The sequence below is a fragment of the Vigna unguiculata genome, chromosome 1 (assembly GCF_004118075.2).
Source record: "Vigna unguiculata cultivar IT97K-499-35 chromosome 1, ASM411807v1, whole genome shotgun sequence".
Lineage (NCBI taxonomy): Eukaryota > Viridiplantae > Streptophyta > Magnoliopsida > Fabales > Fabaceae > Vigna > Vigna unguiculata.
The window spans coordinates 32183285-32201564 of NC_040279.1; the positions used below are offsets into that span (position 1 = coordinate 32183285).

Sequence of the window (18280 nt, forward strand, 5' to 3'; positions counted from 1 at the left end):
CCGGAACGTAAGATGATTACATTAGACGTACCAGTAGTATATGTAGCCTTTTCTTTCTTTTGCTTAGTTGATCGGGTATTTCGTAACCCTTTAGTAGTATATGGGCTGTATATGTTGATCAAAGTATGTATGGTTATTTTTTAGGATGACTGTATTATATATTATACTGGCCTACGTCATCATCTGCTTCTGAATTATTAAAATTTAAATGTTTTATTTAATAGTTTAAAAACTATGAAAACGGGATGTTACATAATATACAATTTAAATTATTAATATTGATAAATTAAATTTAACATCCAAGAATAATAATTATATGAAATTATGATATTAAAAGAATTAATTAATAATTAAAAACTTAAAAAATATTTATATATTTAAACATACTTTTAATATATATATATATATATATATATATATATATAAACAAAATATTAAAAATACAAAAGTTTAAAAGGAAATTTATTAATGGTTCATTAACCCATTTTTCAACAAAACAGATTAAAATATTTAATTCATTTTGCACCAACTTGTACCTATTATTTTTTATGAACTAATGATAAGCTAACACTTAAAGTCGAAGAAATAGTTACCACAAGACAACATCAGCTAAAACGGACGCAAAAAGACGAGGAAAAAAAATAATAGAAGAGTGAGAGACGGTTAAACTTTTATATAAATATTATAATTATATTTTTAATATAATAAATATTTTAACTAAATTAAGATTATTTAAATTTAGATTTTGTATTGAACTTTATTTAAAATTTTGTTTTAATAATTTTTAGACAATTTTATAAATTTAAATATAAAATTTTATAATAATTTTATAATAATTACAAACATTTAAATTTTAAATTTGAAATTTGTAACTTATATAAAATTATTTTAAAATTTTAATTTAAATTTATAAAATTATTTTAAAATTATTAAAACAAATTTTTTAAATAAAATTTAATGCAAAATTTAAATTTAAATAAATTTAATTTGATTAAAAATATTTATTATAATAAAGATTATTATAATATTTATATAAAAGTTATATTTGACTCAATTTAGAATAAATCAAATCAAAATTTTTGACATAAATAATTGACACGTGGTATAATCATAATTTGACACGTGACAGTTTTTTTTTTAAATATTTTAAACAAATTTTAAAAAATTAAAAAAATCACAAGCTAACACGTAACAAAATCCTAATTTGACATGTGTCAGCTGTTTTTTTTTTTAAATTTAAAAAAATTATAAAGATTTAAAAAAAAATGAACCTACACATTTGACATACAGTTAGGATGTCAACGGGGCTAGTAGGGTACATGTAGTAACTTTCCGTATCTTACCCGCTAGATAAATATTTGTCTTCGTATTCGTACCTATATCCGTGCGGGTATCCGTTATGCAGGTACCCTCATATTTTTTTAATATCCATGGATATCCACGGGTACCCACAAGTATTTATAAAAAAAAAATTAATATTTAATAAAAAATTTAATTATAAATTCAAATAAAAATACAATGCATAACTTCTTTAAATTTCAAACAAAGTGAAAATAACTCAGTTAGAGAGGGTTGAATGACAATTTACAAATAAATGGAGATTTTTTTAAACCAATTGATAAAAGGTGACTAATTCAAATTCAATGTGTTAATGTTTTAATAACTTATTTTTTTAATTTATAGTAGAGTATAGTGGGTATGGTATCCACCTATACGAATAATATGATACTCGTACCCACACCGTTAACATGTGGGTATAGGTATAAAAAGTACTTGTATCCGTTACTGTGGGTATCCATTATCAATATCTATTTCCTACCCGTTGTGGGTTTTCTCTGTGGATACCTACGAGTACAAATTTTGTTGACATCCCTACTAGGCATGTCAATGGGGCGGGTAGGGTACGGGTAGTAGCTCCCCCGTATCCCACCCGTTGGATAGATATCTGTCTCGTACTCGTACCCATATTTGTTGGGTATCCGTTACGCGGGTACCCGCATAAATTATTTAATATCCATGGATATCCAAGGGTACCACGGGTATTTACAAACAAATAAAAATAAATATTTAACAATATATTTTAATCGTAAATTCAAATAAAATACAATACATAACATTTATAAATTTTAAACAAAGTACAAATAACTCATTTAAATAGTGTTGAATGAGAGTTTACACATAAATGATTTTTTTTAAACTAATTGATAAGAAAATAACTCATTCAAAATCAATATGTTAATATTTTAGTAATATTTTTTATTTATTTATTTTAATTTAATTTAGAATAGAGCAAGTACAAGGTATCCACTTGTACGAATACTATGATACTCTTATTTGACCCCATTAACATGCAGTATTACAAATACTCGTATGAGTTACCCGCGGGTATCCATTTATAATATTTATTTTCTACCAATTACGGATTTTATCTGTCGATACCAACATATACAAATTTTTTGACATCTCTAATTCCTAGAGTCATCAGTTATGTTATATAAAAAAGACCAAATTAAAACAAATTTAAAAAAAAATTAAAACTTAATTAAAACGACTTAAAAATCGATAACCTAAGATTTTTTAACGAACCATGAACGTTACGTGTGATTAAACTTAAATATTCGTATTTTTTTTAGTATAAAACTAATGCGGGAGGAATATTAAATAAAATAAAGTAAAATACATCTATTTGTTCTTCAAAGGGTAAAGCAAAAGAGTTTCGTTTTCCAGGAAAAGAAATCCCGCTTCCAGAGAGCTGCTCTGATTCGTCCACGTCATGTGCCATTCTTGAGGTCTGCGGTTAGAATATCACAAGTTTGGTAAGCAATCTCCTAAAACCCTTGTGATTTAGTATTGTAGTTCAAAATCATAAGTGTTTGAGAAACCCTTCTGAACACTGCCCTAAGCTGCGTTGATGCGTTGAAGGTCTTAGAAATTGGTGTCGATTTCGTCGTTCTGAAGAGGCGGAGAAGGATTCCAGTGGTGGTCGAGCTAAAGTTCCGTTGGTGGAGGTGAATCCCTGAACAGTGTGGTAAGTTTTAGTTTTCTGATAACCAATACTTTGGTTGTTTGATTTATCATCTGTTTTTAAACATTGGCGGCGATGTGGCGTTTTATATGGGTTGTAGTCTTAGATGCATATGGACTCAAACAATGGGTATAATCTTTAAGAACAAATAGATAGACGGAGAGGGTAAATCTCTTATGCACCCCTATGATATGGCAGCACTTGATGTTCATCTTTTTGTTTTTACTCTCCTAATTCTCACCCTATGGTTCTATTTTTATAGGCAGGTGTTAAGACTCTAAATTTCAAACTAAATGAAATGGCTTAATAAATGTATTTATTCGCAGAGTCGAAAGATTCCCAACAAAAAAGATATATGAACTAAAGCAGTTTATTTTATTATAGTATTGGTTTTGAAGAGCCGAAACAGCTAAAAGAAGCAAAGCTACAGAAAACTAGGAGCGGCTCTTTTGTAAGCACAGCCGTATCTGATTCGCTGGTGTGCTGCGGAAGGTAGAGAAGGTGTCTCACGAGAATGGATTCGTCAAACGACGTCGCTTTGGTTTCCTCTGAGATGGAGAAGTTCCTGTGCGAGTTGTTGCTGGATTCATCCCAGCCAATTTCTGAGCGCTTCAGGGCACTATTCTCTCTCCGCAACCTCAAAGGCCCCGCCCCTCGCGATGCCCTTATTCTCGGTTTGTCTCTCCCACCTTCACAGCCCTAAAGAGATTCTTCCTCTTTTTCTTAACAAAAAATTCTATCGTTCAATTCGTTTTAGGTCACATGATTTTATTTCTGCTGCTTCGTTTGCTCCATTAGAATGTCCTAGTGTAATAAACTCCGCACACTGTTTTTTTTTTTTCATTTAATTTTTGCATTCTCTTTACCATGGCAGCCACAAGGGATGAATCGAATTTGTTGGCGCACGAAGCTGCATTTGCGTTGGGTCAAATGCAGGAATTTGAAGCAATTCCTGCTTTGACTTCAGTTCTAAATGATCTCTCTTTGCATCCCATTGTTCGCCATGAGGTACCCTTTTCTGTTTTTTTTATTTTTTATTTTGGGTCTTTGAATTTTCTTCTTCTGCTGCCCTGCTCTTGCTTCTTGTTCTTATTGAGACGATTGGCTTTGTTATAATTTCATAGGCAGCTGAGGCATTGGGTGCTATTGGTTCAGAAGGTAATGTTCCTCTCCTGAAGAATAGTTTGGATTCGGATCCGGCCGAGGAAGTTCGAGAAACATGTGAGTTGGCTCTTCAACGAATTCAGCATTTGAAAGATGCTGGCAATACTGATGAATTGGCTGCAACTGAACTATCGCCTTTCAAGTCTGTTGATCCAGCCGTGCCAGCGACCTCTTGTGCTTCTGTTCAACAACTTAGGTTTGTTTGGTTCATTCATACTGTTACTAGAAAGAAACTTATTTTGACGGAGTAAGTGGCAGGTTGCTAACTTGTATCTATCAACACCAGGGAAGTACTTCTTGATGAAGAAAAAGGGATGCATGAACGCTATGCAGCTCTTTTTGCACTTCGCAATGATGGTGGACATGAAGCTGTTGCTTCTATTATTGATTCCTTGAGCTCGAAAAGTGCTCTACTGCGCCATGAGGTTTGATAAATTCAGTCTTATTATTGTAAGATTTATCTATTTTACCTGGTTTGTATGAATAGTTTAAAAGTTATGCACTATACATGAAGGTATATCAGGTGTGAGCTGCATGGTGATATGCTATTTCTAGCCTTTTTTATATAGTTATGTATTCAATATTTCATTTATACTTTGCCTGTGGAACTATTCTTTGGAATGGAATAAACATTAAATTGTCATGGCGAAAGTAGCCAGTTGTCCTTGAGTATTGTAAAATAAGATGAAATAGGGTTTGGAGATTAATCTCCCTTGTGTAAACCCTACACAAAGGATAGTTTATTTATATTGATAATGGGTCAAACCCAGAAATACATAATGGGCTGAGGCCAACTACTAAACACAATATTATATCATCTAACACTCCCCCTCAAGCTGGTGCATACAAATCGTATGTACCAAGCTTGTTACGAAGATAATCAATTCTAGGTCCTCGAAGAGACTTAGTGAAAATATCTGCTAATTGATCACTTGAGTTGACAAACTCGGTCTTGATGTCCCCGGATAGAATTTTTTCTCGAATGAAGTGACAATCAATTTCAATGTGTTTGGTCCTCTCATGAAAGACGGGATTAGAGCTAATGTGAAGAGCAGCTTGATTGTCACATATGAGTGTCATTTGAGTGACATCTCCAAATTGCAATTCTTGAAGCAATTGCTTAAGCCAAACAAGTTCACATGTGGCTAAAGCCATAGCTCTATATTCCGCTTCTGCACTAGATCTTGCCACAACACTTTGTTTCTTGCTCTTCCAAGAGATCAAATTACCACCAATCGAGACACAATATCCAGGAGTAGATCTTCTGTCGGAAGGAGATCCTGCCCAATCAGCATCTGAATAACATACAACTTTTGTATCAAAGTTGGAATCATATAGTAAACCTTTTCCAGGAGAGCTTTTGATATACTTTAATATGCGAATGACTGCATTCCAATGTTCTTCACATGGGGAATTAAGGAATTGACTCACCACGCTAACAACAAAGGAAATATCAGGACGAGTAACAGTGAGATAATTCAACTTTCCAACTAATCGTCTGTACTGTTCAGGATCTGAGAAAGGCTCCCCCTGTTTTGGTAGAAGTTTAATATTAGGATCCATGGGTGTTTCTACCGCTTTAGAATTCATTAACCCAGTTTCCTCCAGAATATCCAATGCATATTTCCTCTGAGATATGACAATACCACTATTGGATTGTGCTACTTCAATACCCAAGAAATACTTGAGTTTTCCAAGATCTTTGGTCTGAAAATGACGACAAAGTTGTTGCTTTAAGAGGGAGATGCCAAGGTTGTCGCTTCCTGTGAGAACAATGTCATCAACATATACTATTAAGTAGATACATCCAACACTGGAGTGACGATAAAAAACTGAATGATCCACTTCACTGCGAGACATGCCAAATTGTTGAACAACACTACTGAATTTTCCAAACCAGGCCCGAGGAGAACGCTTTAGGCCATATAAAGATTTGTGAAGACGACAAACCAATCCAGAAGACTCCCCCTGAGCAACAAAATCCAGAGGTTGCTCCATATAAATTTCTTCATTCAAATCGCCATTGAGGAATGCATTTTTGACATCAAGTTGGTGAAGAGGCCATTGGCGAAGAGTAACCATGGCAATGAATAAGCGAACAGATGCCATCTTGGCCACTGGAGAAAAAATATCACCATAATCCAAACCAAAGATCTGTGTGTAACCTTTGGCAACAAGGCGAGCTTTGAGACGGTCAACAGTACCATCAGGGCCAACTTTGATAGCATAGACCCACCTGCAACCAACAACAGATTTTCCAGATGGTAATTGGACAAGATCCCATGTTCCACTATGCCTGAGAGCACTCAATTCATCAAGCATGGCCTGACGCCAACCAGGGTGGGCTAATGCATCACCTAAAGATTTTGGAATTGACAAAGAGGAAATAGACGAAAGGCATGTATAGAAAGATGGAGAGATTCTATGATAACTCAAAGCAGCATAATGAGGGGAATGATTACGGGTAGAACGCATACCTTTACGAAGGGCAATGGGAAGATCAGACTTGGTTGTTGGAACCGGAGGAGACAAAGAACTTGGCACTTGATGTGAGTCATGTGTTGGTGGTTGGCAACGGTGTCTTCTGCTATAAACTTGAAGAGGTGGTCTATCCGCAATAGGTACACTCGGAGGTGGTTGAGGAGAATCCGAGGTGGCACTGGAAGTGGGCACACTAGGAGGATCACACACAACAGGGATATCTATAGTAGTAGATGGTGGCTCACAACGAGAAGAGGGGTGTGTGAAGTAAAAAGAAGACTCGTCAAAGGTGACATCAGCGGAGATAAAATGACGGTTGAGGGAAGGAGAGAAACACTTATACCCTTTTTATGAGCGGGGGAATCCTAAGAAGACACATTTGTGGGCTCTCGGAGACAACTTATCCAAGCCAGGACTAAAATCATGAACAAAACATGTGGACCCAAAGACTTTAAGAGGTAAAGGGTGAAGAGGGTCGTGAGGAAATAAAATAGAATGAGGAACTTGGTTCTGCAAGACTGAAGAAGGCATGCGATTAATAAGATAACAAGCAGTAAGAACCGCATCACCCCAAAAATGTGAAGGAACTGCACCATGAATTAAAAGAGTGCGAGTTGTTTCAATAAGGTGCCTATTCTTGCGCTCAGCCACTCCATTTTGTTGGGGTGTATAAGCGCATGATGTTTGATGAAGAATGCCCTGAGAAGCCATAAAACGTTTGAAGGATTGAGAGATATATTCACGACCATTATCACTCCGCAAATTTCGAATAGAAACCCCAAACTGTGTTTTAATTTCATGAAAGAATGATTGAAAAATAGGTAACAACTCAGAACGATTTTTCATTAAATATAACCAAGTACACCTTGAATAATCATCAATAAAGGTAACAAAATACTGAAAACCTAAAGTAGACTTAACACGACTAGGTCCCCAAATGTCCGAATGAACTAATGCAAAAGGGGACAAAGCCCGTTGTGAGACACTACAAGGAAACGAACTACGACTATGCTTTCCTAATTGACAAGACTCACACGACAAACTAGATAACTTGGACAAGCTGGGGACAAGTTGTTGCAGTTTGGCAAGGCTGGGATGACCAAATTGTGCATGAAGAAGGGATGGTGATTCCATAGCTGCGCCAACATGCGAAGGAGGACGAAGATGATACAGACCATGAGACTCACATCCGGTGCCAATCATGTGTCTCGAACTTCGATCCTGTAAACAAACAAAATCTTTGGTAAAGGAAATAATACAATCAAGAGAACGAGTTAGCCGACTGACAGATAATAAATTGAATGGAGACCCAGGAACATAAAGAACATGATCAATGGATATGGATGAAAAAATATTAACAGTACCAACACCATGAGATGTAGACCCATCAGCCATTGTAACTGAGGGTAAATGATCCGGACAAGACAAAGAAGAAAACAAAGATTTGTTACTAGTAATATGGTATGTGGCGCCTGAGTCAAGAACTCAAGGACCAAGAGAATCAGAGTGAGTCAGGTCAACAAATGATGTACCTGTGCGTGCAACAGAGGTAGATGTAGTGGAACTAGAACTCTGACGTTCCTCATACCATTTGAGAAAGTCGTTGAAAATGGCAGGGTGCCCTGCGGTATCAGATGAAGCAGGATCCACAGTCGCTGATCGGGGAGGAGGATCAGAGTGAACCACTACAGCAGACTGAGGAGGACGTCCATGTAGAGCATAACATTTGTCAATCTTGTGGCCTAGTTTGCCACAATGGTCACACTTGGGTTGTCCCTTTCCCGGCTTGCGAGAACGATTACGATCATCCCGCTGAGAGACCAAGACTGAGGAATCATCAACACAAGTAGATGTATCAATAATTTGTTTTCTTGGCACACGTAAAAGGGCAGAACTAGTAGCAGTGAAGTTGGGCACAACAGGAGACCCCAAAATCTGGTCGCGAACATGGGAATATTCATCAGAAAGACCATGTAATGCCAACAACATAAAGAACTTTGATCGTTGCTCAAGTTCTTCAGCTGAAGTGGAGGCCGGAGGCAATAACTCATTAAACTCATGGAAAAGGGCATGAATTTTGCCCAAATATTCAGCCATGGGTCCAGGACTCCGCGGAGCAACAACCGTGAAAAGATCCTGACAAACACCATAAAGACGCTGAGTGTCATTGGTGTATAACAACTTGGCCTGTGCCTTGTCTGAACATGTTTCATATGAACGAAACATTTGTTTCAGCGAAGAGTTAATGGTGGACTTAATGACGATGCATAATTGGGCATCAATTTTCGTCCAGCGGGAAACTTCATTTGCAGCAACTGTAGTTACACTCTGGGTGAGATGATCTTCATATCCTTGACTCTTGAGCCAAAGTTTGATATCGGATGCCCATGTCGCGTAATTTGTACCATCCAACTTGTCAATGGATAAATGCACATTGATGTAGTTGGTATAAACAAAGGGTTCAGACAACGAAGTGCTTGAAGACGACACACCCGAATTAGCAGCGAAAGAAGCCATAGAGGGAGAAACCCTAAAAATTCAAGGTGCTCCGATTGAAACAACAACCACAAATCCAGAAAGAGCTCAAGAAGGCGATTCAGGCAAAGTTGATCGGCGCAGAAAATGACCGGCGACGCGCCGTCACGCGCGGCGGAGAGGGGGCGGCTGTCAGAGCTTGCGGCAGCGCATGGAGGCGCGTGAGAACTCCGATGGCGGCGATCTTTGCGGCGTTGGAGTCGCCTGGCCGAGACGAACAAAACTGTCTGGTCGTCGGTCGAAACTGCAGCTCCGGTGACGGTGACGGCGGCAGAAGCGGCGACAATGAGCGGCTGGACAGTGGCTGTAGTAAACTAACCTAAGCTCTGATACCACTTGTCAGGTTTTTTAAGGAGGGTGTATCACTGGGGAGATACAACAAACCAATGAGACCTGAGCCCAACCACATAAGGCATTGACACCACTCTCAACCCAAAACCTTAAGGCAATGAGTTTATGGGTCTTGATTCTTATATAGTGCTCTACTTTTTCACTGTCAGGAAGACTTTCGATACTAGGACCATACTGGTACTGCACTCGTCTGAGCCGATATTAACCATCGACTCTGATACAATGTAAAATAAGATGAAATAGGGTTTGGGGATTAATCTCCCTTGTGTAAACCCTACACAAAGGATAGTTTATTTATATTGATAATGGGTCAAACCCAGAAATACATAATGGGCTGAGCCCAACTACTAAACACAATATTATATCATCTAACAAGTATAAAAATGTCATTTAAACTTTTTATACAATAGTATTAGGTGGATATTTTATGATGTGATTTTTATTTTCCTACACCTGTTTGAATCGTCCATATTTTTTGTACTTTCTGTAATGGTTAGGTTGCATATGTTTTGGGTCAATTGCAAGACAAAGCTGCTTCTGCTGCTCTATCCAATATACTTAAAGATGTGAAGGAGCACCCGATGGTTAGACATGAGGCTGCTGAAGCTCTTGGTTCAATTGCAGGTATTTCAGCAAAAAATTGAATGGCGAGATTCCTTTTACTGTCAAAGTAATGCAGTTAAAAGAATGTTGTGCTTTGTGATGCCATCCACGTGTAAAAGGAGTACTGCAATAATATCATAAAATTAAATGGAATTCATAATATAATATTAAAATCTATTTAGATGAACTTCTCCCCTAACACTAATGGAAAAAGAAAATGAGAAAGAAAAATGAAGAAAATTTCTCTTAATTTATAGAGCCTATCTCATAATTTCTCCCAAAGATGATTTTTGACTTGTACCGAAGTTCGTTTTTTTTTATAAAAAAAAAACTCATGTTAGGTGTTACAATGAACCTTAACAACTCAATTAGGCTTACACCCCCAAAGTCCATCAGTCATATATCATCACATGAAAAACTACATATAAAATGGAAAACAAATACAAAAACATTGATCATACAAATGTAAACTTCCATTCGAAAGGATTAAATAAAATGGTAGTTAGGGAGTTGATATGCCTATTTTGAAAAAATTCTAGCTAATGTCAACAGTAAACCACTTAAAATAAAGTTTATTATCAACCCCGAAGTTAGCTTGCCTGTCTGCCCAATGGTTGTCTTGACGAAAAATGTGAGATATCATAAACTTCATATCCTCACCACTTTTAATGCATTCCCTCCACCTACCTCTAAGAGCCCAAGGAGCATACTGAGGAGAAGAAAAAACTTTCGTTTTAACTTGTGGAAAAGTTACTTTTATTTTTCCTTATTATTATCTTCTGTGAATATTGGAAAGAATTTATTCAAACAAATCCATAAAAGGAAAAACTAGATAGTAGTTGTCAAATATCAACTAGTTCTCCTTTTCGGTAATTAACTGTCCAAGCCAACTTGGGTTGTTGCATCGAGTTTTTCTAGTCACTATCTCTAGGTGTGATTGGTTGTGACTGGTTGTGACTGATCCGGCTCAAAATAGCTCATTTACACCTCGTTCACATAATAAATAAAGAAAATGGTGTAAAGGTGTTGGTTTTAACCTATCACTACGAGTCTTAGAAATTTTTTTCTCACTGTTAACTAAAATATTACGCAAAATGCTTGTTGGAGGAGTGTAGTAATTTTAGTACGTAAGTAACACCAGTCTTTCAGTTTGAGTGGTAAAAAGATTTCTCACCGTAACCCTTGTATCATTTCTCACCATATCCCGTCTATCTGTCCTTCAGATTGAGGTGCCAAATATTTTCTGAGCATAATCCTTCTATTTGTTTTTCAGATTGAAAATTAAAATCTTTTCACGCGCAACCATTCTGTTGGTCTTTGAAGATTAATATATGATAGGTTATTTTTCTTTTGTCAATTGTGATTTTAATTTCTGAGTTTGTGGTGGCAACCTGCCGAAAGTATGAATATACAATTTATCATCCAAGCATAAACTATAAAACATAACTAGGTAAGAAAGTGAAAGACTATTTAATAATTTTAAATATAATACAAATGCGAAGAAAATCTCTTGTAATATCAGCTATGCCTTTGGCTCTCACTCCCATGATTCAGGTAGTATATTATCTACCAATCTTATGGCTATAACATATGCCAAGTTTCAGTTCATTTACAAAGTTCTTTTGAGAACTTTTTCTTTGTCTCAGTCTTTAATATAATATTTGGTTGTGATTGTTGAGTTTCGTAACAGATTGTGGGTAATTAACCATTTAGTGTCACATTGTTCTTGTGCAAACTTCAGAAATATCTCTATTTACATTGTGAATTGTTTAAATAGTTGTTTTTTTGTGTGCCTTAGATGATCAAAGTGTAGCACTTCTTGAGGAATTTACGGCAGATCCAGAGCCTCTTGTCTCTCAAAGTTGCGAAGTTGCTCTAAGCATGCTAAAATTTGAACGATCAGGGAAATCATTCGAGGTATACACTATTGAGTATATGCATATTTTTGCTTCAATGTTCGTTGACACAACCTTTTTTCTATTGGATGCAGTTTCTGTTCATGCCAACTCCAACTGTGCATTAAATGTTTTCCCGCGGTATTGCCAAAACATATATAATAGAAGGAGCGGATGGATGAGAATAGACGAAGAGACGCAGACAAAAGCAGTTACATACAAAGAAATTGTAGAATTTTTTACTTACAATTGTTGAGATTAGAAACCTTACTCTTACATAAACACGAGTTTAACTATGTTTCTGTTAATTTATGAAAAAAAATATTTTATGAAGTGGAAGCTTTAAGGATTGTTCTAAATAATATATTTCTACTATGGCTATACGATCTCAGGATAATTTTTGTCAACATTATGTACTGTCTAATAGTCATATGGCAACTCCATTTGGAAAATAATGTTTCCTACTCTCGCGAGCATCAAATTGATGCAAATGCTTTTTAACAACAAAAGATTAGGATAAATAAAACAAACAATGAATGTGCCCTTTAAGGTTGACGGAAACGCGATTACGGGTATCGGTTTAATTTTATTATCATCCGAAGCTGTTAGTGCACAGGACTCCACGCCTCTGTCGTTCTGCATCATTCTTACATTATTATTACCAAATTATCATGAGTAGTGCACCCCTCATTTTATCACGCTACCCTTTCAACACCTTTAATGCCCTTTTCTCTTGCGCCAAGTTTCTCTCTTTGGCTCAGCAACTTCACGCTCAGGTCATCATCAACGGGCTCTACAGGGAGGTTTTCTATGGTTCCAACATCACCAATGCTTATGTCCAATCGGGTTCTCTTCCACTTGCAACAAAAGCCTTTGATCAGATCACTGCAAAGAATCCTCACTCTTGGAACACCATCATCGCCGGTTACTCAAAAGGCTGTCTCTATGATTATGTTTTGAAGCTTTTCCGAGACTTGCGAAGTGACGGCAATGCAGTTGATAGCTTCAACTTGGTGTTTGCCATTAAAGCGAGTCAGAGGTTGATGTTTTTTCATAATGGGAGATTGCTTCATTGTTTGGCCATCAAATCTGGGTTGGAAGGAGACCTGTTTATCGTGCCAGCACTTTTGAACATGTATGCTGAGTTGGGTTCTCTGAACGATGCCCACAAGCTGTTTGAACGATATTCTTACAGAAGCTCCGTTATGTGGGGTTTTATGATAAAGGGGTATTTGAAATCTTCGCAAGAACCCCGCGTTTTTGAGCTACTCTCTAATATGACTAACTATTTTGATTTCCGATGCGATGTTTTCACAATGGAAGGCTTAGTTCGAGCCTGTGCAAACGTCTTGGCTGGGAGAGAAGGGAAAGCATCTCATGGTGTATGCATAAAGAACAATCTTTTGGTGAATGCCTGCTTGCTGACATCGGTCATAGATATGTATATGAAATGTGGCTTTACTCGTTATGCATTTTTGTTGTTTGAAAAAGCTCATGATCGCTGGGATGTGGTTCTATGGAGTGCTTTAATCAATGGATGTGCCAAAAAAGGGAAATTTTGTGAAGCTTTGTCCGTGTTCAAAAGGATGCTGGAAAATTCAACCGCCCCAAATCCGGTTACTTTGTCAGGCGTGATCCTAGCTTGCTCTGGTGTGGGGTCTTTGAAACAAGGAAAAAGTGTGCACGGATTTGTGATTAGAAACATGGTTGAATTAGATGTGGTGAATTATACCTCTCTTTTGGACATGTATTCAAAATGCGGTTGTGTCAGAACTGCTTACAAAATCTTCTGTATGATGCCGGTAAAAAATGTAGTCTCTTGGACTGCAATGATAAATGGATACGCAATGCATGGCCTGTATTTGGAAGCCCTTTCTACTTTTTATCAAATGACACAAAATGAGTGTATTGTATTCGGAAAACAGGTGCCCAACTCTGTTACATTTACTTCAGTTCTATCAGCTTGCGGTCACTCTGGAATGGTTCAGGAGGGGTTGAGGATCTTTAATTCTATGAAAGATAATGGCATTTCTCCAACTGAGCAACACTATGCCTGCATGGTAGGTATCTTGGCTAAAGCTGGTCAATTTGATGCAGCATTATCCTTTCTATCAGACATGCCCATAAAACCTGGTCTTAATGCTTGGGGAACTTTGTTAAGTGCATGTAGATTCCATAAACGAGTTGAACTTGCTGAAGAAATAGCGAAGAGGCTTTCACTTGTAGAGCCTAATGATGATTTCTCCTGCCAAGCTTCACTGGCAAACATGTACATCGATGGGATAGGAAAGATGACAGTGGCTGAAGAGGGGCTTAATAAGTGTCTTGGCTTCTCCTCAATTGAAGTTAGGAATAAGTTACGTGTATTTAGTTCCAATGATACACTTGCATTCACAAGCCCAGATATCAGTCATACTTGGAATTCTTAGTAGAGAAATGAGAGAAAAGGCCTTTTTATGATTAGTCATTGCAGAGAAGTACACCAAATTTCGTATTCTTACATGTGCATTGTAAAACAGTGGAGACTTTGGGATTCTTCAGAGTTTGTTGGGTCTCAACATCCTGAAATTGTTTAATGCGACAAAAGTTCCTGTTTAATCTACCTTCTTAGTGTTAAAATTAGTATGAGTAGATGATTGCCCTTAGTATTATGCCAATGGGGAAGTTACCAACGGCTAATACTGTAGTTCTTGAAGCTTCTGCACCTCATGGTTTTGAGAGTGTAGGTGACTTTCATTTTATTTTTATGCATACTTCTTGTCCACAAAACAAGATGAGTTGCCCATGAGCGATAGTAAACTAAGATGGTAATTACTGTTGGGAAATCACGCACTAAAAATAATAATGTCATCTCTTTAAGCGGAAGCACACCCACAAATAAGAGTAGAAAAATAAATAAAAGCACACAGGAAATTTAACGTGGTTCGGCACCTCAAGGCCTACATCTACAACCACTCAACAAGAAGTATATTATCACCCAAGTGCAATTTTTCTGACAAAAATTGCAAACTTTCATACAATTTTTCTGACACAAATAGTGCAATTTTTCTAGCAAAAATTGCAAACTTTTAAATGACACATAACTATCCAAGCCCCTCATACACCCAAGAAACTTATTGAGTTGTGGTGACAACTCTAAAACCAACTCTTTACTTTTATAGTATTTTTCAACTCTTTACTTTTATAGTATTTTTCTGTTGCTCTCTTCTTCATATTACTCGATGTGGGACTTTGGTGAATATCCACTTGAGAACCAACATATCATCCCTTCACCAAAAGTCTCACATGCTATGAAACAAACATTTGACACACCACCAACATATATGCTTGAACCACTCTTGCCACTAGAGATCCAACAGATATGCTTGAACCACTCTTGTGACTGGTGATATGCACAGACTCACTGATGATGACAATCTTTCCCATCAACGGTCCTCACCGCTTTGCACATCAGACTCGTTGTCGACAACTTTTACATCATTGTCACTAATAATTCACTGATACTCAAAGGGAATCCATCATAACGCCACCTTGGTCAAGCCACGACACGACCACAACACAACGACGCAACACTGTTGACGAAGCATCGCGTGAGTCATGCAAAACACCACCATTGGACATTTCGAGCTCCACACTCACCATGCAGATCCAACATTATCAAACATCGCTGGGAGCATCTCACCACACATGAACTCCACTCCCTTCAAAAGGATGTTGATTCTGGTTGGTATGCCAAATTGCTCCTCTTCCTCCCTTGATTAGAAACCCTTTGTCAGAACCTCAGCTCTGATACCCAAGTGCAAATTTTTTGGCAAAAATTGCAAACCTTCATACAATTTTTATGGACCAAAACTGCAAACCTTTCATAGTATTGCAAACCCTTCATAGTGCAATTTTTCTAGCAAAAATTGCAAACTTTCAAATGACACAACTATCCAAGCCCCTCATACACCCAAGAGAGTTGTGGTGACAACTCTTAAACTAACTCTTTAATTTTATAGTATTTTTCTGTTGCTCTCTTCTTCATATTACTCGATGTGGGACTTTGGTGAATACCCACTTAAGAACTAACAATTACCAATCATTAGAGAAAACTATACAGAAATTTGTATTTAAATCAAATAGAAAAAGGAGAAGGGAGAAGTTGAAAATTTATGTTTGAAGTAATTATTTCTCCACTTTCTCTTCAAACAAATAAAAAAAGGAAAAAGACGGCTAAAAAGAAGCATGGAAAGGTTGACCTGAATCTAACTTTGTTCATTACTACATTTGAGACAAACACCACGTGGGATCCCAAAAGTAAAAAAAAAGACACTCATCATCAACAACATTTTTCTCTTGAAAGGAAAGGAATCAATGTTACTTCGTAAGTTTCCTTTTAATTAGCACTGTAGACAATAAATTATCGAGTATCCTAATAAATTAAGAAATATTTCGATAAAAAATTGTTTCCGAAAAAAACTTGTTAACACATTCCAATTTTTTCCCTTAGCTTTATATAATGTATAACAACAATTAGGGATGGCAACGGGGCGGGGCGGGTACGGGTATCATGATCCCATCCCCATCCCCATAATAAAAATTCATCCCCATCCCCAAACCCAACGGGTATACAACTTTTGACTCATCCCCATCCCCACCGGGTAACGGGTATTTTCTTATACCCATACCCATACCCATTTTTTTATTGTTCCATATATCAATTAAATATTTTTTATAAAAAAAATTTAAAAATCACACCAACGGAATCATGATACTATCAAAATATTCAATATTAAAATAACATACTCTTTTTGATTTTCATGATGTCAAATATTAAGAAAAATATTATAATAGTATAAATCTCAAATTAAAGTATCAAATAACAACTAAATAAAATTCAAATAATTATATAAAAGCTAAAAAATTACACATTACTAAAATTTTATAATAACCAAAATATTTATTAATTTTACAAATGATCAGTGGTTTCATTTGCATTCGATCCACCTACACATAGAAAAAAAATGAAAAATTAGATATGATATAATAATTGAAATTGAAAATTTTAATTACTAGAATATAATGTACCTTCTTCATCAGATTCATTTTCACTCATGAGAACATCTTTTTCTTTTAATTTTTTAACACCTACAAACACCAAATGTAGAATATTAGATGAGAATTCACAAAAAATACTAACAAAAAATATTAATAAATTTGAGTAACTTACCTAGATGGTTTGAGTTCCATATCCAACTTCTTGTACACATCAAAGCCTCTATAGTAAATAATTAAACATTATCATGAAACAAAAAATAAATAATAAATAAAATTATCATAAAGGAGTAAAGATAATTAAATGTGTGACCCAAATTTGAGAATATGCATTTGAACATAACATAACGGAAAAAAAAAATGTATAATTAAGATTATGATAAAAGGAAAAGTACCTTGAAGATCTGCTTAAACCTTAAAGAACAAGCCAAACAATTAAAAGAGAGTAAAAAAGTGTATAACCAAAGTAACAAAAAGAATAGCTACAAAATAAGAGTCAAACATTTTCATGAAAATAAATAAATAAATAAAGATAATCAAATGTGTAACCTAAAATTTATTTCATAGAATGAAATTGAGGAACACCTATTTGAACATAACCATGTACAGAGAGTAAAAATTATGTAATAAGAAGAAGAAAAATTACCTTCAAAATTAAATCTTGAAAAACAAACCAGACAATTGAGAGAGTAAACAAAGTGTATAACAAAAAATAAAGAGAATGAGAAATATGTTATATATATATATATATTATATTATATTATATTATATTATATATTATATTACTATGTATATATATATATTTTATGTGTGGATATCTTATGTTTATATATATATATATAATTATTTATATATATTATATTATATTATATTATATATTATTATTACTATGTATATATATTATATGTGTGGATATCTTATGTTTATATATATATATATATATATATTTTTTTTATAGATATATATTTATTTTAAGTATATATTATATTATATTATATAATAATATAAATATAATAATATATATTATATTATTATGTATATATATTATATGTATATGCGCAGATATTTTATGCTTATATATATATATATATATATATATATATTTCTTTTAAATTTTTATAAATTTGTCATGTTATAAATTTGTTTATAAAAGATCTCACTAGTTAAATGATTAATTTGTTTTATACGT

The 18280-nt window shown here is 35.3% G+C and overlaps 3 protein-coding genes across 4 annotated transcripts; 2 read left to right on the forward strand and 1 right to left on the reverse strand.

The window, feature by feature from the left end:
- The first annotated feature begins 2659 nt into the window (after nucleotides 1-2659).
- On the forward strand, nucleotides 2660-12396 carry LOC114191873 (deoxyhypusine hydroxylase). Of its 2 annotated transcripts, none has more exons than XM_028081319.1 (9): nucleotides 2660-2816; nucleotides 2923-3028; nucleotides 3410-3699; nucleotides 3900-4033; nucleotides 4150-4385; nucleotides 4476-4614; nucleotides 10054-10180; nucleotides 11958-12076; nucleotides 12150-12396. In XM_028081319.1, exons 3-9 carry the CDS (start codon nucleotides 3540-3542, stop codon nucleotides 12180-12182), a joined length of 948 nt encoding a protein of 315 aa, XP_027937120.1. In that variant the 5' UTR covers nucleotides 2660-2816; nucleotides 2923-3028; nucleotides 3410-3539; the 3' UTR covers nucleotides 12183-12396. The 2 variants fall into 2 exon arrangements, with proteins under 2 accessions (XP_027937120.1, XP_027937128.1); XM_028081327.1 differs by having other exon boundaries at nucleotides 2687-2816; nucleotides 2904-3028.
- On the reverse strand, nucleotides 8135-9197 carry LOC114191864. Its single transcript, XM_028081307.1, has one exon. It carries the CDS (start codon nucleotides 9185-9187, stop codon nucleotides 8156-8158), a length of 1032 nt encoding a protein of 343 aa, XP_027937108.1. The 5' UTR covers nucleotides 9188-9197; the 3' UTR covers nucleotides 8135-8155.
- Nucleotides 12397-12725: 329 nt separating the features above from the next.
- Nucleotides 12726-14483, forward strand: LOC114190804 (pentatricopeptide repeat-containing protein At1g06140, mitochondrial). Its single transcript, XM_028079853.1, has one exon. It carries the CDS (start codon nucleotides 12726-12728, stop codon nucleotides 14481-14483), a length of 1758 nt encoding a protein of 585 aa, XP_027935654.1.
- The last annotated feature ends 3797 nt before the right edge of the window (nucleotides 14484-18280 follow it).